Below are 24,882 nucleotides of genomic sequence, written 5' to 3'. Positions count from 1 at the left end.
TTCACTTTGATGTTGAACGCAGTGAATATATCAATCAGCTGCTCAGATATAATAATGATGAATATATTGTTTGCTGAAGAGATCAAGTGAGACAGCTTTGAAAGCTGTAACCCAGCCGTGTCCAGACTATTCCACAAAGGGCCGTGTGGCTGCAGGTTTTCATTCCAACCAAGGAGGAGCACACTAGGCTGGACTCATTTAATAAGCGGATCTCTTCTCTTGCACCTAGGACATATCACATTGTTTGAAAAGGTATGAGTGTGAAATCCCTGTAGTGCCACTCTGTGCAATGTATACTGCAGGGCCAAGAGCATGAAACAGATCACCATGTGTGCATATGCGTGATTCTTTTTCCTGCAGTTAGAGGAAGTGCTGCTCTCTTCTGGCCACAAGCAGTGATTGCAAGTATTAAAGACAAGGCTGGAGAGCTTGTGCAGAATGTCTCCAAAACACAACCATTTATCTTATTGTAATAAACAATAGTGAAATTGATGGGATGGTACAGACAAAGCCAAAACTGAATTACGCACCCTTTTACCATTTTACAGTAAAAAAAATGGTGTGCAAAAAAACATCTCTTGTCCTCTCATCGCAAACATCTATTAGGTTAAATACCATAAAATGGGATTTTGCCATTGTAGTTCACATTAAGGACACACAAGGATCTGCAAACCAATGGGTTTGTGCTGCCAAAGCACAGATTTCCTCTACAGAGAACAGGGCTTACGTGTTTGTTAGTATGCTGAAATGATGACTTATCAATGCATTTAGCTGGAAAAGACACCAAACAGCAGCACTCAGCACAAACACAGTGGAGAGGAGAATGTGAGCCAGATGATAAACTCGATAGAAATTTTGCTGTGGCTGACAGATTGATGACAAAAGTTTGGCGTGATTGACATACTGGAGTTGTGTTTCTTGAGTCATTTGGTTAAGTAGCACAGATTGAACTTTATTTAAATAATGACAGTAAAAGTCCACAGTGCCCAGTTGGAGTATACACAAGAATTTATAGATATTATCTTGATGTGATGAAGGCATACATTTTTTCTTATGACAAACATTCTAGTGGTGGGATAGAAATTTAAATACAGACAGTGTTTAACCAAAGATTACATAAATGAAATCAATGCACTTTGAAAAGTTTCCAGATGAATGGAAAAAGCTCAATTTATTCATATTCCTTAGAAAGCATTTACATTGAGATACTGCAGCTTTTGGCACATGTTTTGGTAAAAGACAGTAGAACTGGCACATTGCAAAGGAAATAATCTGTTCTCTGTCTGTGTCTGAATTGTTATTGATGATATCCATGAGATTTCTGACTCTCCACGGCCATAAACTGTAACTTTGTGAGGAAAGGTTCCGGGTGCTCAGCCACCGAAAGAGTCCCGCTGGATAAAATAACAAAGTAAAACTTCTCTGTTATCACAGCCTTAATGCCACATTAACACAAACTGAACGCGATAGGAAAAAGCACAGAGACAAACAACAAAGCAACAGAAAGAACACAATCGTATGCACTGTTGATAAAATCGTGCCATTTACTGGCATTCAACAGCACTGGCATCCAAACAGCGATACTAAAGATACACAAACAAACGGTGGAACACAAAGGGTCCTGTTACGTCTGATGCCTTGACTCTGTGTGTGTGTGTGTGTGTGTTGATGACCGGCCCTCTTTGGAGAGAAGTCAGGAACATGCAGACAGACAGGCGGACTGCCCGCTCTAAAGCACACAGCTCTCATTACAGTCAGTGGTGCTGCCAGCTGATCTCCTCTTCAGCTCCCTGGCCTCTGGTTGGTGATGGGGGTGCTGGTGGTGCCCCGGCTCCTGCAGCTTGGCGCCGTCCGACCCCTGACCCCTCTCGGGCTCCACGTGGAGGTAGGCGCGAACACGGTGGTGCTGCGCCACGGTGCCGCTGAAGTCGATGACGCGGCACTCGTACGTGCCCTCGTCTGACGGCTTGACGCTGGAGAGACGGAGCTTGTGGGAGATGTTGCTGCCGGCCACTTTGACCACCTAATGGGGACAAAAGATGATGCACTCACTGTGGTTACGTAACATAAACTCAATCACGTTCTATATAATTCTAAACTATTTCATATTGTCTTTGTGCTAGTTGACAGTTGATGCAAGATCAAACTCACGCTAATTTTGGTGGCATCTTTGGACGTTTCCTCCATGTGCACGACCTGCACCGAAATATGAATGATGCATTAACAACAGAGGGCTCATTGAGGCTGCACTTTTCTAAAAAATATCTCATTTCATTGACCTACAACAGCAAAACATTACAATGGACAAGCATGTCTGGTGTTTCCTGCAGTGTTTCTTAACAACACTTTGCTTTCCTGGACCGCTGATCTATTCTAGTTGCTCATTTTCTCTGGTGGTTGAGCGTGAAGCATGTGTGTGTGCGTGTGTGTGAATATATGTGCTTTCTGTATACGTGCATGTTCAAGTACGCGTGTGAGCACACAAGCACCCAAGCACGTAAGCCTCTAAGCAGGAGAGTGTGTGTGAATGCGTACGCAGAGGCACAGAGGTATTCTTTTGGGCATAGGTATGAATTATGCATGGAGCAGACAGAGATTTTGAAATCTATTTCTTTCTCAGTGCCAATTATAGTGTCTAGAGGCACAACAGGGGAGCCTGAGTTCCCCCATGATGGGAGAGAGTCAACCTGTTCCCCCAGTGCTGGCAAATGCTAATCAGCAATTATCCCTTCGTTTCCGTGCCAGAGGGTTTCTGCCATGGCTAATACTGCGTTTCTTTCCGCCTGACACACAGTCAGCTTTAGGTCCTGTCCGAGCGATCCTGTCCAAATGAAATGAACCGCAAGAACTGAAAACTGAAAATGGACTTTGTTATTCTACTTGACAGATTAAAAAAAAGAAGAAGAAAAAAAAAAGGCCTCACAAACATCCAGGCTGATTTCAAGCACTGACCACAAGCATCTTGATGATACAGGAAAATAATTCCACTTTGTTTTCTATGACCCTTTTTACTCAGAAACACACAATAAGTTGTCTGGTTTTTATAAACGTGGATAATATACAAAGAATGAGTTGGCTTTCCACATATGAGACAACGAAGTTAGGCGGTTACTTGCAGCATTACTTTTTTCTTTGCTTTTATTTTGTTCTACTTAGTGCACAACTTTTTTTTTTGGTTAAATGTTACCTGTGTGTTACTAAACGTCGTCCTACGTTTGTATTGTATCATATAGAGTCGTGTCCAACCAATGGAATGGAAAGAAAAGTAGCCAAAAAGCACCACATGCACTCAGTCACTGTACACTGGCCTGCAGAAATGCAGCGATTACCATTATTATTCTGTCTGACTATTACACTATTTCAACTGTTAGCTCATTACTTTTAGCGAGCTACTTCAACTGTTTATTTTGTGCAAATGTTCCAGCTTCTGTGCTCGCTTGCTAACTAGTTGTCATTCACTCTCAATTTGAAATGCGTGTTAATGTGTGGCAAGTGACTCAGGTTATTACTGGTTACTTCAGCACACAAATATGTGGACATATTTTTTAAATCAAATTTCTATTTTCCAGTTGGGCTGATTAGATGAGCTTTCCATGTAACCCCTGCCAGCTGCAGCAGGGTTCCCCCTGGGGCACGAGTACCCCTGTTGGGCCTCACAGCAAGACAACCTGTTTTCCCTCGCAGCTTACATTATTAGTGATGTGGGCAGGCTTCTCCTGCCAGTCTCCGTGGTCCTTGATGTACCACCACTGGATCTCCAGGGAGTAGGACGGAGACCCAGCCCCGCGGAAGGAGCAAGCCATCTCTACGTCCTCACCGCTCTGCGTCGTGATGTCGTGCGGCACCTCTGTAAAGAGAGCTGCAAGAGAGATGAAAGAGAAATGACAAAAAAAGACGTTAAGGGGACATCCCAAAAATGACCAACACAAATCCTCAAGATTTCAGTGACAACATTTCACTGGCGATGGTGCTGCATCAGCAAGAGAAACACTGTGTGACACACACACACACACACACAAGGTGTTGGTAAATATAGCGCTGAGTAATTCAGGGAGAAGGCACTGACTCAAAAGCAGTGCTACTTCACAGATGAAACTGTTGAAAGGTTACTCTGTGGTCGTTCAGTGGTACGGTCCATCATCAGTTATCTACACATGTACAGCCCTGTAGCCTACTTTTCCCTCGCTCTTGTCTTCTGAAAGTTTCTCCACACACAGTAGTAGCAAGCTCTTTGAGCAACATTTTGTCTTTGTTTCAAGAGAAGCTGAAAGAAGGCAGAGCATATACTGAGCTGAGAGAGTGTCAAGAACGTACGTTGTAATCCTTTTGTCGCTGGTACAGCAGCCAGAGCGGAGCATTGTACTGATACACTCATTTGAAAGTGTCACCGCTCTTCAACCTACACAGAGAACAGCATTTCCTGTGGATTGGCTTGCAGTAATGGTCAATAATTCTAGAGAAAAGCATATTTTCCATCACATATATCACATCATCTGACTCAGCACGCAGTGTGTGTGTGTGTGTGTGTGTGTGTGTGTGTGTTTGGATGGGGGGCAGCATCAGCTGACCTACATGCACCTTTATCCATAAACATACTTTTTAATACTTCTGCTCACAGCAACAGAAAAAGATAATATTCCCTGTCTAAAATGTACCATCTGGTGATTGTGATCAAACAAGAAACAACAAAAAAAAATTAGAAGCATGAATTATCATGAATGATGATATAATTAAATGAAGGGACGGCTTGGAGGGTTGCTTTTGGTTTTTTAGAAACCTTTTATTCCCCATCTGTTCAAAGTTGTGTTTAAGATGTTACAAATTTTGCTTGTCTACTACAGCAAAGCTCAAATGAAATAGACACGTCACAAGTTCAGAATAAACAAAAATTAAATTATTGCAGTCAGGCCTGGTGTTGGGGGCGGCACCGCGGGGCAAAGCTCACCCCTCCAGGAAGTCAGCATTGTTGTCGTGGTTATTATGTAAATATATATATATATATTTTGATCATGATTTATTATCATCACAATTGTTTGTTATTGGATATATATATATACTTCACCCAAATCTTTCTTTTGTATTCTATCTCACAACATTAGTGTGAAAAATATATAGTTTTTGTTGTTTATTTATTTGAAAGAATTACCTGTTTCTGATAATATGGTCTAAGTGCACCCTCTGCTGGTGATCCGCTAGACTGGTTTAGAGTTGAGTGAATTCAACGTCGCAAGTGTTTTGCATATTTAAGTCAGTATGATGCTTTACTTCAGCCAGTGTCTGGCTAGCTTGGTAGAAGTATTAGCAATCATATTTCTCTGAAGACAGAGAGGAAAAACCTCTGACAGAGGAGATTCAGTTCATCTGGAAAACACTGGCTGCAGATGTGTTAGGCCCAGGCTGAGCCAGCAACGTGTAGTAAGTAGCCTACAATCACATTAGCCACATCATTTTTGTGTAAGTTGTTTTCCTGAATTAAGGAGAATAAAACGTCCCCTGAATGGCACGCTGTCGTGGTCTTCTTGTTTGATGTGTGGTGCTGCCTATGGTGCTGATGTAACTGTCACAACACCAGTGACATTGTTTTTCGCTAATAACTGACTCAGGCCTCGGATGTCTGCGTGTATTTATTGTAAGGTTTAATAGTGGAGTGAGACTGCGTGGCTTTAACAGACTATTTTTATTTCTAATAAATAACAGGTTCCACCATCTGCCCATATACCTTGCCATAAAAAACAAATGCCAGTCACATTCCAGTGACGCGAAGTGTAATCTCATTATAGTCGGTTTAATGATGTGCACACAGTATTCATACAGTAATTCAAATTAATTAATTATATCACAGTTAATATACTGTGTAGCGAATGCATAATACACATAAAGCATCTGGGGAGATGTGCATTGATTAAATGTACATGCACGGTATCACACTGCATTGAGCCTTGTTTTCACACCCACCAAACACACACTTCAAACTCATCTCACTCATTCGTCTCTTACATCCTCTCTCAGTCTCAGTGATTGCATTGATTTTACATGAGCATATTTAAGATATATTACCAGAATGGGAGTGCTGAGCAAATGATTTTTTCTGCTGTGCTGTTGTGGGCATCTCCTCATACTAAAAAAGAAGAGAGAAGAGTAGCCATTCTGCTGCTAATGTATTCTTTCTGTCTTTTGTTCAGTTTTGTAGCTCTCTTGCAGTACATTTTAACATAATTTATTTAGTTTTTGTTTTTTTTAAGGCACTTTTAACAAATGTTGAAAATCTGCAGTGCTTAAAGTATTTCTTCATTGAGCCAAACTACATCAGAAACCAGCTGTGTGCCAACATTTGGCAGCTACTAATGCAGATTTCTGTCATACAGACTTGAGAGCTACATTATTGCAGCTACTCAATACTGTAGTTTTAGTATTCCTTGAACCTGCATAAATCTGAGTTTTTGTCTGCTTTTGGAAACAACTTTGACATGTTATTGCCTTACAAAGTTGATATGATGAAAGTATCAGCCAACATTTGCTTATTTACACAACAGAGTGCATCATTCATTAGCAGTCATGTCTGTGGCCACCCAGCCAGGTCCCCTTACGGTCAAATACCAGCGCTTTGTCTCGCCTCTTGGACGTCTGTCAGTTGGTGCATCTCATACAGATGCTGAAGCGCATCTCGTGTGTTGGTATGAGACGCCGAGGGGCGTGACAAAGCGTTGGTATTTGACGCCCTGGGAGTGAGAACGGGTTGGGCCACCTGATAAATGTAAGTTCAATACTCGTTTTCACTTTGTTTTGGTTTCCATCAACTCATGAGAGAACACATGGCTCTTTAGCTGCTAAATGTCCTCCAATTAGTCCCTAACTTTTTCTCTCGGCTGCTTGGTGCTGAGCTGGTAGGAAGCAGCGAGTTTATCAGAGGCTGTTTGCTGAAAACAGCCACCTGCTGCTGCTGGAGACGGTTTTAATGAGACTGAAACCAAAACTGTAAACACCAAAACAAACAGCTTAAAGATGCTAAAGTGCGACCATTTACAACAACTTTTACACCACCACAACCGTTTGATCCATTGTTAGTATAAAAATTGGTTACTGCAACTTTAAAGTTGTTACACTAAGATATGGTTTTCTGAGACTACATTCTTAAAACTCGTACATACATCATTATATGTACACATTGAAATTTGAAAAACAGTTTAACAGGACAAAAACTTATCTATGTTATCTACTCACTCAGCCACTGTGAAAACAACCCTTTTGCAGTATTTCACATGGAGCCCATCACAGCACATCAAGAGTGGTAAGAGAACAAGCTGCAATGTTCTACCTCCCGTCTACAGAAAGATCCTCTCTCAGAGAAATCCTGCATTAGGCACACAGAGTATATTTAGACCAGGCGAGCAAAGAGAGAAGTCAGCCACCGTTTCTGTGTTCGATTCACTCAGACTTGTGCAAAGCTGATCCAGCGATGAACAGAAAGATGTGAGGAAAAAGGCTTTGAAAACAGGACCGGCGGAGAGGGCTTTGGTGTCGTTTGACTGACTGGGCCCTCAGGAGTCGCGCCCTTGATGCACCGCTGCTTGCGGCCAGGCAGTGGCCTCATTTGTCAGGAGGAGACGTACTGCGGGGTTGGTGCCGGACAGGGGCCAAGAAGGGTGGAGGAAGAGGAAAAAGAGAGAAGGACAAGGGCAGAGGTGAGCTGAGGCGAGTGTGCTGAGAAGAAAGAGATGAGGGAGATAGATGGAAAAGTGAGAGGAAATGCTGTGAGAGGAGCTTTGAGTCCGCACACACACACACACGCACACACACACACACAGTGATAAGAGGGAAACAGGACCTTTAGAAAGCATTGCTAGGAAGGGAAAGACATATGGGAAGCTACGCAGTCAGAGCAGCACGTCCACTGAAACGTGTTCATACCTGCAGACAGTGAGACAGCAGTCCACACACTGCAGCCTGTACGCATACAGTCAGTGAACCTGGCCTTTGCAGACGTACAGCAGTTCAGTGTAACTCGTGTGGAGCGTCTTTATGACACTGTTGCCCAGCCTGCAACATAAAAATACCTCTTGTCTGCAGTAAAGCAACGATTTCTTCTCATTTTTCAGTGCATTACATACAAACAACATGCTCACACTGCAAGGTGTTCACTTCTATTTGAAGTTCTCCCAGTGTTGGCTCTGCAGAGAGCTGCAGCTGTACTCACAGGCCAAAGTTACTTAAGGACTACCATGGGCTACAAATCAACACATTTTGTTTAGATCCCCAAACAAGCTACTGAGTCATCTACCGAAATCCACAACAGCATGGCGTGTGTGTTTGATTCTTCAGCTGAGCGATAATAATAATAAAACCTCTCCATATGAGGTCCTTATGAAGGGGTTACATAGTTGAGCACATGTTTTGTCATGGCAACGTGAAGGTCCATCATGTGGGCGCCGACGACGCCTGATGGTAAAAAATAGCATACTCTAGCCACTTGAGAATATCTTGGTCTTTCACTTTTCTGTCTGGCTCGACTCCATTGTGTAAATTATCCCGAGGTTGAAAAATAACAGGCGTGATAAAGATACACCACAGTCAAACTCAGTGTACCTCTCACCTGTTCCATCTCCATCTCGCAGCACGAGTCCTTGTTATGATGCTGACAGATCTATGGCCAGAGAACATACTGTTCTCTCCTCCTGCTTCCTGAGGTTCATGTCGAGAGGCAACTCTCATGTACTGTAAGACAGAGCCTACAAATCCCAAACGAGTCGGCTTCATGTGGCTCAAGTGGGGTGTGCTGTACAACACACGGCCTGAAGCTGTCACATCTAAAAACACGTGCACACAAGACACCAAACAGACAAAATGAACTTACACAGCGCTGTATTATATTTGAGAAAGAACTGCGGATAAAGCACACAAACCATGTACATATGTCAGCTGTGGTCCTAAAATTGCATGATGAGGAGTGAATGACATTTAGAACCAAAAAAAATAAATAAATGTGTGTAATTTAGAACAGTGCAGGTTTGAGAGTTATATTCATCTATCCATCTCTTATCATGTGCCAGATATGCAGAAATAGAGGGTGAAAGGGAAGACTGACACAACCTTTCAACATATTACACATGGAACAATTCTGTAGAGGAAATATATAATTATTCCACTGAATCAAGTTGAATTATGTCCATACTCCAACAGTAGAGACATTTTAAAAGTACTCGGATGCATTTTCTGATTCTTTTACTGTAGTGCGAATTAAAATGCCACTGGATGAAAGACAAAGAAAACAGGAAAACAAAAGGACGGATGGATGACAAGACACTGAAGCAGACAAAAATGTTTTCCTTGGTAAGATTTTGAATTTTTGTGCAGTTCTGTGTGAAGCGAAAAGGAGACAAAGACATGAAATGCTTCTGCACTATCTTGTGATTTCGCTGCACGGTGGGACATACAGTTTCCTGCAGCGCTAACTGTTCCTTCGATGCCACGGCAGACCGTAATCACAGCTGCCGTAACGATTCACTTTTCATCTGATGATGCGTGTCTTTCCTGATGGCAGGAAAACAACACAGCCAAACCTGAAGCGAGCAAGTCCAAGAGATTCAGAAGCATCATGCGAGGGAATGTTCTGATGATTATTATAACGTTAACATTAAACCATGCCAGAGGAGCTCACACAGGCAGCTATTCTGTGAGTGTCGACAAACTGTATGTTGGAATTCTTGATCAGCCAATTATGTCTTGAATTTTACACATAATAGGGCGAAATCAATACCTAGTGAGAGAGAGGATGATGTCTCCATCACTTATTACTGTAAATTCCTTTCAAAAAAGCACAATTGCAAAGAAATATCCTGAAGGGAGCAAGGTTGAGGTAAAATTTGGATTTGATGCCTTTGTGTCTTCAGACATACTTCTAAGAAAAGATATTTACTTTGTGGATTCGATGCCAATGATTCCTCTTTTTAAAACAGTATTAACTTTGTTTGAAAAAGCACTTTGCAAGAGTGTTTTAAAAGGGCTGAAAGAGTGAAAACAAATCTGTCACCATCTTATTCAGCCATATTCTTATTTGTTCCATTTTTTTCTCCCTCTATAAATCTTATTATTCAAGGCTGTTACTCCTTCACGCTGATGCCTGATGAAGAGCATTGAGGGCGTGACAAAACTTATCACAATGTCTTGTTATAATGTGTTTTGAGCATATGGTGCCGCAGCTGAAGCCTGGAATAGCAGAGAACTCCACTGTGCATAAAATATATGAGCAAAACAACAGAGGCTGGCATTTCAATCATACGAGTTTTCTTAGCATTCGATGCAGCAGCTGGCACATTTTTGTCATCCTGAAGATACAGTATCAACAGCTAGCGGCAGAGCACAGACAGCAGCATCTGTCACTTTGAACAGGCCGTGTTCCCACACACAAAAAGATGTTTGTGGGACACACAGTGAAAGACACAGAAAGGAGCACAAAAGGGATGATATGGGCAAAGAAACAGCAAAACACTCTCTTAACTAAAAGTAATGCTGACATTATAGCTTATTACTTGATGAGCTGACCAGCAGAAAATTATTGGACTGTAAGTGCATTATCAGTCGACTGTTTATGAAACTTCTCCCTGCTATGAGCAGCCACAACAGGCCTGTAAAGAGATGTTCTGTATTTTAGGAGTTTTGATGGAAACAAAAGACACAAAAGCAAAAGTGTGAGAAACGGATTAAAGGGTGTGCTGGTATCGATTTTAAAAAAGAAAAGAAACATGAACACATCACATATCTTGATCCTTTAATGTTGTGAAGAACTGTGACCGAGATGCATTTTACTGCTGAAAAATAAACTTGTCAATGGTGACAAAGTTTCTAAATTACCTTAAACATGGTTTGATAGTTCTGCACTGAAATTTCTTTTTGCCCCCTGGTAGAATACAGTATACACCCATAAGGATGTATGTGCCATAATATCAGGTTAGGGTAGACAGTACAGTGTCCTAACCCAGCGTTGCTTGCAGGGGCATCCCATTCTCTATTTTTCCATGAGCTTACAGGTTCTGTTGATGTTATTTCTGTTCTTTCTTGACTGTGTAGAAGCGAGTTGATGGTACGACTGACTGTAGGCTAATCTTAGTGGCTTTGTCTTGCTTTGAGGAAGTTTAGCCTCAATCCTTTAGCACAGTATAATGTAAGCCTATGTAAAGCCATCAAGTGCATACTCAAAACAACATTCTCATTTGAGTCTGCTGGAGAGAGTGTTTCAACCGACTACAGAAGCTAAAGTTAGCGTACTCAGTCTAGACAGTAATATGCCAGAGATGATTATGTATTTGGATTGCACTTCTTGTCATAGTTAAGGCCAGTCAGTGCACATTAGTGTTCAGACTAACTGTAAAACGTCTGACCACATGGAAGATGATTATGATGTGACCGAAATGATTTATTTCTATGTCCTATTTCCTTTATGTACCCAACTGGGTCAAAATGACCAATCAAGCCAATACATTTTTCAAGAGGTTTCAGACCTTATTGCATTGATCTTTGTGTCAGACGCCAGACCCACTGAGGTTTTGTGGATGTGCATGTCTGTCTTTGCTCAACCTTTATTGTTGTTTTCATTGAATCTGCTGATTACTTAAATTGTTGAAGCTCTGAAATGTCAAAAACCCGTGAACCATCTTTAAATACCTTCTTTTGCGAAGCCAAACAAACCGAAACCTAAAAATATTCAGTTTGCAATGATATCAAGCAGTAACAGAATCCTCACACTGAGATGTTGAAACCAGTAGATGTTTGGCATCTTTGCCAAAAATAATGGAAACAATGAATTGATGAGCAAAACAGTTATTTTTCTGTTGATGTAATTAAATTGATTATTCATCTAATTTCTTCAGCTGTCCAACAGCTCTCCTGATTATGAAAATAACCTGGAGCACTTGAACATATTGTTTTGTTTGTTTATTTACTTTATTGATTCTACTATGTGACTGCTATTTACCTTTATCATCTTTTTGGATGTATGTATGCACTGGAACAGATGTCTGCAAACTGAAAAATTTGGTAATTTACAAACCTTTCTGATGTAGCTTATGGTCATGGTTGACCATGGAGTTTCAGCTTGGACAAAAACACCTTTGCCGTGCGACACCAGAAAGAGTTTATTTGACAGTAAACGTGTTAATCAAAATAAAAATGTTTGCACATGTGTTTAGCAAATCAGCAACATACATAACCTTCTTCTAATCTCTTTTCTTTTTTTCTTTCTTTTTGCCTTTTATTCCTAACACTGCTAATGAGGCTGTTTGCCGTTCACTGCAAAGAAATCAGTGGGCAAGTTAGTTATATGATGGATTCAAAGAGCATAACAACAATTATATTTAATCTGCATGATGAAAGAAAGAAAGAGTTGGCAGTTTTCTAATGCTTCCAGCACATCATGTGGGGAGTCACTTCAAAATCTATTTTCATTTGTCATTTTTCATTTCTTCCCCCTCCTCCTCCATCTGGTAAAGGAGCTCTACTTTGTCCTTTGATCTTATTTGAACTGCTGTGATTTCCTGTGCTTTGGTTGAGATGAATCTGTGTGTTAGAGAGAGTTGAATATTGCAAAATGATAACTGCAGAGGCTATTTTCTTCATCACTTGGCATTCTGCGCCTCCACCTCGTCGATTACTTTCCTGTATGGGGACACCTTGTGCATTATAGCGTGCATAAAACATGCAACAAAAGCACACAGCAGCATCATTTGTGTCAGAGAAATGTCCCACGTTACACCTTTTAACATGCATTCAAAATCCACACAGCTACATTCAGACGCATACACTGTATGCCGACAACAAGCCACAGGGCACCACACACAGTGAGACACACACACAGGGTAAGTCTCCCAGGATGCTGAACACCTGCCAGAGCCGGTGGGCAAAGCTCCAGGAGATGTAGTGAGCTACTCTGAGAGTTGGAAGCATCTCTTTATGCCAGACAGCAGAGAGCCAATAGACACAGACTGCCCACTCAGCGAGAGAGGCACAGAGAGGAGGAGAAAGCGTGGAGGGGAACCGAATTAAAGGAGGAAGGAATCTGAGAGCACAGAAGAGGCTTAAGTGAAAGAAAGAGGCAGAAGGGACCCTTAATAGGTAGAAAGTAAGAATGAAAGGGCAATAGAAAAGGCAGAGGGAAGAGCAAAAATACAGTGTTTTTAACAAGAGGTGGAGATTTGTGGGAGATGTTACTGAGCTGGAGAGAGACAGAACGAGAGAGAGAGAAAGGATTTAAACAAGAGAGAGAAAGAGGTGGAAAATTGAGAAAAATCTTGCGTGTGCAGAATCAGGGTCTCATTGGCTGGCTGGGGAAATGGGAAAGTGCAGGAATTACCTTGCAGCTATAAGCCTGTCCTACTGTATCCGCAGACTCCCGAGTGTATTTGAGGACTCCCCGTGCTACTCTCTCCTTGACTTGACTTTGACTTCACACACTGTGGTTTCAAACGGCAGCCTAGACTCAGCTAGCTTCATTAATTCTTCTCCAGTTGTGCTTTATGCTCTATTTTGGTCGTGAGTTGGAGAAAATTAAGTATCGAGGGTTGATTTTAGAGGAATGCTTAAATATTAAAGACAAATTTTGACATATAAGCAGCAGTCAGGAATGTATTGCTTTTATGATATCAGTCGCTTAGTTACTGCTGCCACACATCGCCCTCACACAGCACACATGCGGTTTACAATGATAATGGCGACAGGTTTGCTTTCACATTCATGGCAGTTTTTGAAACAATGAGTCTTTGATTTCAGACAGGCGCAGACAAAAGCAGGCACTTAATTTTTAGCCAGTGACCATCGATTTTATTGGGATGACATGACAACCTTCACTAGCAGATTTTAACAGCTGTGGTATGTGGCCTGTCAGTGTCTGTGCTTGTGAATGGAGTTACAATGTGGATAAGGATATGGCTTCCTTACTTGTCCCTCAAAGATAGCCATTAAAGCTTTTTTCATGGAACTTATGGACATATTGGCAGTAAATCTGCCATAGTTTCTGTCTCTAACGCCCATCATCACTTTTGCATTTTAAAGCTTTAAAACTTGCTCATGCTGTGCTGCAGGCCACATAACACAGGGAAGAAGATGACTGACTCTGCAGGATCTACTGTGTTATTCAGTGAAACGTTGTTATTTTATAGCTTACACTGACTGTAATTACAGAAATTACTGTTACAATTTTAAATATCATCATATATCAATGTACATTTGAGGTTTTTTTTTTTTGTTTTTTTTTTTACAGAAAAACCTTTAGTTTTCATCATTTTACTGTATGATGAATGCTGCATGTGTGTGTGACGTATGTAGAGCCAGGAAGGAATCCAGGATTATTTACATTTTGAATTAAAAAATACTAGTTAAAGTGAAAATAAAAATATAACACAAAAAATCTGATTTAGCATGCACTTGCACTGCCTCCACTTTTATCTCTTCATTCTCTGTTGCTGGAGGCAATTGTCTGAGCTGCAAGACTTTATAGTAAACTGCAGTGATCAGCATCTAACACCAGGAAACATTACCTTTGGGAGGGCAGGGACATAAAATCTAGGTGAGGAGCAATTCTAACCAAAATGATGAGCATTAATTACACCAAAACAGTTCCATATTAGCGCATACTGATTGAAGAAAGAGTAAAGAAACTGAGGGAATATCCCAAATTTGTTGGACAAGCAAAACTCACCTCACCTCACTGCCATCTCACAGTAACAACGTGAAAAAGAAAACTCCAAAATGAAAGTTTTTTATAGCATTAGAAAGTGTTCTCTGTCTCACCCTCACACCAAACCACCACACGTTCCATGAAGGCAGTTTCTCACTCATATATCTCTGTTCCATGTTCATAAGCTCATCTTGCCCTGCATTAAAATGTGAGAATGAACTTGCTTCGAACTGATGTGTGTGTGTGTGTGTGTGTGTGTGTGTGTGTGTGTGTGTGTCAAAAAGAGCAGAAGAACAGACAGTGATGTCCGCTTTAAAAGGTACTACAGATCTCAGCCTGTTTCAAAGATTAAGATAATGGCCGCAGACGCAGAGCCTCGGCAGGCTCAGATGAGAGAAAACAAGGAAAAACAAGTGATCCAGTGCTGGTTGCTGATCATACCTGAAGCACCTCGAGAAGAGGAGGCACAAACCCATGGAAACAACAGCAAGAGGAGATGGTTGCTCAAACACAGAAATTGAAGCTAAGAATATTTATATCTGGCATATCCAAATTGTACCCAGACTGATTTTACAAAATCTGGACAGCAGAAATGTGTTTTTGCAAATTGCTTCCAAGCCACATTTGGAGGTTGATTAAAATGTGATTCAAACCAGATTTCTACTGATGTGTCTCAGTCCAGAAGCTCTTTTGTGCAACTCGCAATGTGGTTATACAATGACAACGTCACATCCAGAGTGACGGAAGTGCATCACAGCAGCTGAGTAGAATCCATGCTGTTACTAGCAGAGCAGTATGGAGGATAGCACAGCCAGTGGACAGACGCTGAAATAAAATGTCAGCGCTTTGACTTGACAGAGCGATTGTTTTGATTGTTTGGAAGATGATGGATCTCAATTTCCTATGCTTCCACATTGAAATGCTGCTTCTGACACCTACGTAAGGCCCTACGACTTCTGCAGTGCAGAAAACATGACGGAATCTAACTTAATGATAAAAAAAAGTGAGGAAAAAGGGCATCAGCCGCCGGCCTGAGGATGGATCAAAGCACGGCCAACCCGTCAACTGACAATACCAAAGAATCAGACTGGTGAAAACAAAAATGTAGGAACACAAATGGATGAAAGGTCATGAAAATATGCAGAAAATACCTCTGTTGCTCTTTCAAGGCCTGTCTAACAAGAGGACTATTGACGATGAACAATGGCATCACCCTTCAGAGAGCATATGGAGGATTAGCAGAGACTAAAGCTAAAGCTGCCATAGTCGTGACATGTGCCAACCTCATGGTGGAAGAGCCACTGCAGGACAGCTGGAGTGATGCTGGACCTCATTACAGGAAAGCAGTGGCTTAGTAGAGTTACTGCAGGTGGACGAACCTCCTCCTCCTCATATGTATTATCTATCTATTATAGTATATCAAAAAAATCAGTAAATTAAGTTTCCAATATCTTCCATACATCTGGTAGAGGGACAACATTTGTATGGGGGAAGGCGAGACCTGACATTAAAAAGTCCCTGCAAAAGAAAAGGTATGTTGCTGTTTCCCGTAGAAATGTGGATTTCAAAAATGGTAACATGCAGATATTGGGCCACAGTCCACTACATCAGACTACCAATATATATACAGTATATGTATCACAAAATCCAAAATATATGCAAAATCATATATAAAAATTGATTTTAGTGTAACATACTATGTTCTGCTGATATGAAAGATAAAGAAAACCATTCACATTTAAGATTTCATTCATTTTTAATAACAGTTTGCTTGGAATCAAGAGAATTTTGATCTTACTGTCATGAAGTAATTACAAAGTGAAAGCTGATCGACAAGAACATGGACCTGTTGTCCAGCTCGAATCTGCTGATCAGCAGATCCCTTATAATGCAGATGCAAAGCAGAAAACATAGTCATGTCACAAATGACAGAACACACTGCCAGAGCTCTGCGCATACATCCCAAAGCATTAGCACCACCTAATCATGCTGTGCCCACACAAATGTTGCACCTTCCTGCCCCATTTGGTCTTCCTCCTCCTCCTCCTCCTCCTCTCAGCTTTATCGATCTGACAGTTGTCAAATTGCCTTTCAGTTTGCTATGCAGGCGCCCTCTTCAACCCGCCTGTGAAACACGACTTGTTGACAAACAGACTGTCTCCCGGTGAGTGCTGTGCCAACGTCAGGCCCTGACAAGCCTGTTCAGCAGACATCCAACTGTTTCCTGACTTTAATCACAGCAGCGTCACCAGAAATCAATCCCATAACCTTGGTAGAATACTAAATCAACACAAAAGCTGACTCCACTGGTACATTTTCACGGCCCTGAACTGCCAGAGAAAAGAGGGATAATAAGAAATACCTCTGATGTGAATATTGACTTCCAGGGAAATTTTAAGCACACTGGGTCGTCTCATTTATAATGCTATATAGTTGGCAGGGAAAGAGTTTGCTTGACTTGGCCTTTTCTAAGTATAGATTTTAACAAAGGCAGTGCTGTCAGAGCCGTCCTCTCGTAGAGGCAGGGGACCCTTGTTTGACAATGCAAGTACAGTACATGCATTTTTAAAATGGTCTTCCTCTGCATTTTTAACTGCATTGCTTAGAGAGCAATGATAGAAATGAGGCCATGAGAACACAGAGGCTGCTTGCTATCCACCAAAGACTCATTAAAAATGAAAAGGCAAGAAAATAATGAAAGAAAGCAATGCGGTGGACATAAATATATAAACAAATGTACACTGCTCGAGCCCATAAGGGACCACTCTTAAATATTTCCTTCAGGTCCCAGACAAAATGAGAGGGATAAATCCAGACAGAGTGTCAGTGTGAGGTCAATCCATCGATCCTCTTCCTCTCTCCCTGCTATGGAGGCAGCTTGAGCTGTTTGAGGATGACTAAATTACAGAGGGCTCATTAGCATGGACAAGAAGCAAGTGTGACACCCACGTCTGTGCTGGGCCGTGTGTGTGTGTGTGTGTGTGTGTGTGAGCGAGAGAGAGAAGCTTACAGGGTCTGACTGTGTCCAGCCCTGCAGGCTCCTGTTTTTTTTTGTCAAACCATTAAAGGATGAAGCTCATGTTATTCTCTGTTTTTCTTATAGTCAACAGATGTCATGAAAAGACCAAAACCAACCAAGTGTTAGTCTGTCTCTCAACACTTTCCTCTGTTGTTTCAAACGCACTATGGCTTTTAGCAAAATGAGGCAAAAGCCAAACGCAACAGCCAAATAGCATGGGCAGGGTTGTAAGAATAAACTGGGATAGCTAGCGTGGCTAGCGAGCTAACAACAGCGTCCCACTAGCTGACAATTATACAGCGTTTTATCAAATGCTCCCCTAACAAAGAACAGGCATTGTGGCAATTTGTGTTTTCCTCCGTCATGTTTCAGATGCTTTAGGAGAAAATACAAATAATGCAAGAATGTACTTAATACATGAAATCAGGGAATTCATTCCTTACAGTCATGTAAAAGTAGTCTAAGAATAAGACAAATAGAGGCATTTGGAATGAAGCCCTGGGAGCTGGAATAATATAATAATAAAATCCTTTTCTAGGTTAAGTGCGAACATTTTTCACCTGAAAAGCTGCCACCTTATGGGGACAGCCAGTAAAATCAGGGTCATTAACTCAATGCTTCCATTTCACTCACATCCATTGGGCAACGGAGAGAAGAAATGATGAATTACGAAGAAAAAAAGAAAATCAGACACAGTAAATAGCAAGACATAAAAATCCATCTTAATGTTGTAACTTCCACCAAGGTGAATGTAAATAGCCCGTGAACAGAATCCCCGTGGGAGGAGGTATTTCACTAACTTGATGAATGGCTTTAATAATCAGGGAAGCCCCAAGGGATGAAACAACAAGCTCCTGTAATAGAGACCTGCTGCACATATTTACTGTATCTCTATCTTAAAAAGCTTTAATCCTGCATGCAGATAATCAACTATGGGAAGAAGTTATGTTTGGTTAGTGAATACAGGAAAAGAGATTTCTGTAAAGCACAGTCACTGCAGAAGTGAAAACCTATAAGCAAATGCAGAAGAGAAACACAATAAGACCGACAAACAAAAATATGGAGCCTGGGAATAGCGCTGTATTCGGTTGAGAATCAGCAGCAGGGCAAACAGACAGCAGCCTCCTTGGGGAAATAATCGTTTGCTGCGAGACCTTCAGCCTCCATTCAAGGTGGAAGGTAAAGTAATGAAATAAGAATGGAGCCAGTAATCAAGCAAGCAGCTGTCTGCCTGTTGCTGCCGATACTCCGGGCCTGCAGAGTGAATTTTTCATAGCCCCTGGGAGAAAAGACTCGGAGAGGCTATTTCCGTGTTTTCCTCCAAGTGTGTGGCAACATGAAGTAGCACGTGTTGTTGACAACACATGCCGGGGCTGTGAGCCGCTTCAAGAATGCACAATGTACTCCATCTGGACTCCCTGGGGATGGAAACAACATTATGTTCTATTCAGATACGTTGCCCTTGAGAACCTTTAAAGGTACAATGTGTGAGATGTGGTCAGAATTTTAGTTTAAAATGTTTAAAAAAATGAAATAACATTATCCACCAAATGTGAAGTAAAACAGTTTGTAAGTTAGGTTAAATGCACCTGTGTACTGTATTGCACAGTGATCGAGTGAAGTTAGCATGGTAACCAGCTAGCCCCGGCTAGTCCCGTCTTGTAATACCACTTTGTGCCACAAGAGGCGATAGTGTGATAATGTCGCCCATTGTAGTTTCAGCTGGAAGATGTATAGTAGCGTATGTTTTACAAGCTCTCTTAGCCTTTTGGAGTGGAGAGTAGCAGACTGCACGAAAAACAGGGCTAACAGGGCCACTAGCTGCACAGCTAACTGAGCCAACTAGCTAAAGGCAAACAACAGCAAAGAGTGCAGTGAGCAGCAGTCAGCGGTTACTCTGATGATGCAGCTCCTATTTGTTTGGAGTGGCCATTGACAGGAGGCCATTTCCTACACGCTGCACCTTTAAGTGGTGGTGTGTATGTTTTCATGCCACAGCGGGGTTGAGTGACCAAGCTGCTCAGAGTGCTCCGCTAGACATGATGTGACCAATCTGCAGCAATCCAGGGAACTAAACTGGAAGTTGAATTATGGTTGAAGCAGATTCACCTCGGCTGAAGTAGCGTTGTAAATTGAAGTAGGATTGTAAGGTAATGAAATCTTATTTCAGCTGAAGTGAGTCTAAGTGAGCTTACACAAAAAAGATCTCATCACAAATGTACTGTAGGCTATATACTCCTTCCTCTCAATTCACATGACATCCGAGTCAGTAGTTTACCATCACTGCACATTAAAGTGGGGGCCAGAAGTGAAAAGGGCCCACACAACACACTAAAACTAAAACTTTTAAACATGCTATCCTCTTGGTGGTTTATAAGAAATTTAAAGAACTTGAGCCTTGTTTATAATAATACTTGATCCCTTCCAACTGTGTGCTTACGTTTGATTCATACAAGATGCCGTGCATTAAAAACCTTACTTAAGCAAGTTCTATGAATCCCGTTTCTAAGTTACGTACCTGTGATCTATAAATCTCAACTTAACTTCAATTGACGGCACCTGCCTCGCAATTTCCCCTTAAATGCCAGCACAAATGAGGGTTTAGTCATAATTGATCCAAAGTCAGTTTTATAAATGAGGTCCTGATTCTGTTGTTGCTGGAGTCGAAATTAATATTAATCTGAAACAATCTTGATAATAGATTAAAATTAAATTTTTTAATGCAAAAAAGGACAAAATTCATTGGTTCCAGCTTCTTAATATGAACATTTGCTGTTTTTTATCTTCTATGATAGGAAATCAAATATCTTTGTGTTTTGGACCAAACAAACATTGTGAAAATGACACCTGAGAAAATGTGATGTGGATTTTAAAACATATAATTAACCACATTATTCATTGATTATTGGAGAAAGCAACTGGCAGATCAATAATGACAGCAATCATTAGCTGCAGTCCTATTCGTATACTGATTTTTTTAATGGCAAAGACAGGAATAAGCATTGGCTCCTTCATCAGTGTTTTATCTGTATTCTCAAGTGAATAAACCCACACAAAAGTTGACATTTTATGACAATCAGCAACAAATAAGACTGAAGACCCATTTTAATCAAGATGTGCACAAAATACCAAGTTGTCTTCAGAAAATGTGAGTTTTTTTCTGTGGAACAGACAAACAATTTTTCAAGCGTAAGCGTAGCTACTCCACACCGGAGATGACTGTGTCACCAGAGGAAGCAGCTGTCCCTTCAAGATGAGACATGTTAAACTTTACTCTGTCTCAGTACCCTCTTGAGGTGAGCGTTGGTTCAACCCCCTGCTCGCTCCTACTGAGCCTCTGCCAGCATCTTCCGCTGTGACAGCATGACTGTACAAGCTGTTGCCCCCCGCACAGTCAGGGCTCCATTAAATTGAAAGCCAATGCAAACTGTCTGGGCTGGCCGTCCTCATTAAGAGGACACCAAGCAGAGGACTGGCAGAGGATCCCAGACACTTTGGAAGCCTAATGAATTGGTACACGCCCCCACACTGAGAAAGTGGTGCACTCACGATGGATAACAGGACGAACACTGCCAAACGTCACCATGTCTTGGACTGGAAGCGGAGGGTTCAGAATTGATGATGAAACCACATGTGGCATCATCATCACTTTAAACTCCCAGCTTCCTCCTCTGTCTTCACTGGTGAGGCTCGACCCACAGGGGGGCGTCATGCTCTGACACACGTGGGCCACAAAGAGGTGAAGGCACTGATCCACGCAAGCGGGTCATTTGTCTTCACACAGAACATATCATTTTGCATTGCATGCAATTCAGTCTACACTTCAGCTGGAGTGGAAACTGGGGTGCAGGGGCTACCGGGCCCCAGCCAGATGCACTTATCTGAAACAAATGAGTCAGGGCTGAATCTAACAAGCACTCTCCAGAACAGTGCATTCAGTCTCTCTGCTCTACATGACGGCTCAGCTATCCTCTGCTTGGGCAATTTATCAAAGAGCCCAACTGGAAAAAAAAAGAAAGAAAATAAAATCCTGAGGATTAGTTAACCACAAAGGATGCCACAACTCTCTTTTCTGGTGCTGGAGCTGCTGGTGTTCAGAGGCGAAAATAGACGGCTTTTATTTTGTTTTCTGGATCAAGTTTTAAAAATCTGAACGGAGGAGTCTTCATTCTCCTTAAGGCTCCACACCCTGAAGCATTTCTTCTTCACGGTCAGTCTGAGACATGGAGTGGGAAAGAGAACACAACAATTATAGGCAATTTTAATTAACTCCCTTTGGGAGAAATGCTACTAATTGATTTTCTAACCTGTCCAAGACAGTCAATCCATTCGAAACCGCTGCACGCCGGATTCATTTATAGTGATCGAGCTAAAGCTACCTTGCTAAGCAGAGAGGGCTCAAGGGACAACTGGTGAGACACTGTGATAAAGTGGTTATCACACAATTTAATTAGATAACAGCAAATCTATGTCTGGAGCTGCTGGAGAAAAATAGGATTGCTACTAGGTAAAAATGGCAATTGTGTTCAGAATAACTGACGCAGATTAAACCAACAGAACTTCATTGCAAGGGGAGGGAAAGGACTTGAGGACCAGTAATGATGTTGTCTTGGCAGCTGTTTTAATGCTATACCTGACAAACAAAAAAACATCTGAGAACCACCATCACTTTCAGCATTAAACTGTGGATTCATCAGGTAAAAATATATCGACAAAAAGAGATTTGGAGTGGCATTTATATGGTTTAAGTGGCATCAGGAGTGCTGAAACATAATTAGACATTAATTAGAAATGTGAAGTGGGCTTTACTGTTGTGTAATTAGGTCTGAGTCTTCATTCATAGACAGTACTATCCCCTATCATTATTTTAGATGTTCCCCTCCCTTAATTAAAACACAATTCTATCTTTCAGCAGGTTTCATGGACTATTTTTAGCTTCATCAACAGCAAATGACACTGCCTGGTCAAAATAATAAAATCTGATGGATCAGCCACCAATACATCTGCTTAATCACGGCAAACAAAATCGGAGCTGCTAGATGTCGAGAGCACAAGTATCATATGATCAGTTACCAACTCCAGCAGAGCGCTGAGCAATTCTAAACTCAACCTGTGAGTTTTATTCCTACAAGAAGCACAGTGCTGTGAATTTAAAAGATGGTGATGGTGCTACAGCACAGTAACGGGGCATCCCAAGCCTTCACCCACCTCCATTAATAACACACAGTGCAGCACAGATCCCCTCTCTCCTTTGGGTGCCTACAGTAGCTGTAATTTGTCTCAAGAACACCGACAGTACACACCCTTGGCTTTTTCTTTGTTCTAGTTCTTTAATGGCTATTCACTTGTATTATCTTACAAGTTTCCATTTCATGTCCGACAGTTGACACATACTGCACTACTGTGTGGGTTTGTAATGCATGTCTATCCTACAATTTCTGCTGTCAATAATCCTCTACAAAGTGTCTTAAAAACACAAAAGGTGCTTTGCATCGAAGATAGTATTTGTACGTGCCTGTAGCCAAGTGGTCTCAGGCACGTACCTTTTGCTTTTGTACCTTTTGCTTTTGAGGAGGGCTTATGCTGCATGGCATCTACTTCGCTCTTTCCTCCACTTTCCTGCCGTCTGGTCTCTACTCTCTGTCATGACTGTGAACTCTGAATGAAAAGCATTTATCTTTCCTGTTACTAGATTATTAGGATTCTGAGAGCTTCGGGTGAGGAATGTTTGCGGCAGAAATGTTGCAGGTTCAAATCTCCGGTGTGGCCGGGTGGAGGGTTAACTAATCAAATACACAAACGGAGCCACTCAGGGGCCAAGAGGACAAGCTTTCAGGTGGGATCTTATATGTGCAGTATGCAAAGCTGGGCCTTGGGGAAACATTATACCAAAACACTCACTGTGACTGTACATTTTCCAGCCAAGACACAGCAGCAGCTATCATCAGGTATAACCTCTTTAACTCATGCAGGTAAGCCAGCAAATTCAGCTTCCACCCTGATCCCTATAAAAGTCACAGCCCATATAAAAAAGCCAAAACACTACAGTACATGTTGGAGACTAAATAGCGATGCTATTATAGCACAGGCTAGTCCTATATTTCCTCTGATATTCTATCACTATTTCCAAATGAAAGCTGACATTTAGGTCATAGTCATCTGAAGCTTTATCATACTTTAAGCAACTATTTAAGCAGAAATAGGCTAATTAAACACACAGCAGTTTTGAAGACATTTTGGTCAGCAGCAGCTGTTTGGATCATATGCTGCTACAGCTCCATGAAAAAGCCCTTTACGCACCTGATTCTGTCAAACAAATAGGTTGTGTTGAAACTAATTCAGCTTGAATGTGGAGTATGAAGGGGGTGTGCGTAGCCCAGCTCTTATTGAGCTATTAAAAGTGATCTGTCATAATCATTTGGATCAGAATGCTTCACCAACTTCATCAACCGCTTGAATGTGGAAACACTACAAGATGATGAAAGTGTGATATTCCAGTTTATTTTAATCCAAGTTGGCCACCCCTTATGTATTTCCACCAAGCACAGACAGCAGTAAGACTGCTAAAAAGTCATAATTTCTCTTCATAACAAGAAAAAAAAAACATCAGATCAAGAGCAATTAATGTGGACTGAACCCCACCCAGTGAAAGCCCCCCAGGAGTGAATTTAATAATATGAAGAGCTTCTTCTTCCAGTCAAGCTACCAGCAACAAACAGAGGCACAAAACAACTTACCATTGCCAGAGATATGATTATCCACCTCCCCGTGTCCGACGGTGAGCGCCGCGTTAAGTTGAATATAAAGTCCCGCATATTGTAAAATCCCTATTATCACTCCAAAGGCTCCCATTGCTTCAGCCGGTATTTCAAGCAGTTGTATGAAATTGTCACATTAGGTGGAGAGCATCGAGAAAATATCCTCACAGACATGCAGCTGGAGCTGGAGGGGGGACGCGCTGCTGCTCCGCTCGGCTCTGCGGGAGGAGATGATGCGGCCAGCGGAGGCGGAGGGAGACGCGGCGTGGAGACAGGTGAAGCGGCTCACACAGTCAATTAGGCGGAGGGATCTAACCGAGATGTTCCGCGCAACAGAAAGTCAGCGCCACGCTTTTCTATATTTTGGTCCGTTAAAGACTTTTTTCTGTGCATACAAAAGGCGACTCTCACATTTTGTGCACAAATGTATTAAAATAGTT

General features: G+C 41.7%; 1 protein-coding gene across 1 annotated transcript; it reads right to left on the bottom strand.

Annotated features, from left to right (window-relative positions):
- Positions 1 to 985: 985 nt before the first annotated feature.
- Positions 986 to 24,652, bottom strand: vstm2l (V-set and transmembrane domain containing 2 like). The gene is made up of 4 exons (XM_041959574.1): positions 24,422 to 24,652; positions 3,690 to 3,859; positions 2,152 to 2,196; positions 986 to 2,023 (listed from the first exon to the last, which is right to left on the bottom strand). Exons 1-4 carry the CDS (start codon positions 24,534 to 24,536, stop codon positions 1,730 to 1,732), a joined length of 624 nt encoding a protein of 207 aa, XP_041815508.1. The 5' UTR covers positions 24,537 to 24,652; the 3' UTR covers positions 986 to 1,729.
- Positions 24,653 to 24,882: the final 230 nt, after the last annotated feature.

The sequence above is a fragment of the Chelmon rostratus genome, chromosome 2 (genome assembly GCF_017976325.1).
Source record: "Chelmon rostratus isolate fCheRos1 chromosome 2, fCheRos1.pri, whole genome shotgun sequence".
Classification (NCBI taxonomy): Eukaryota; Metazoa; Chordata; class Actinopteri; order Chaetodontiformes; family Chaetodontidae; genus Chelmon; species Chelmon rostratus.
The sequence above is the reverse complement of the archived record's forward strand: the minus strand, read 5'-3'. Positions and strand labels throughout refer to the sequence as shown.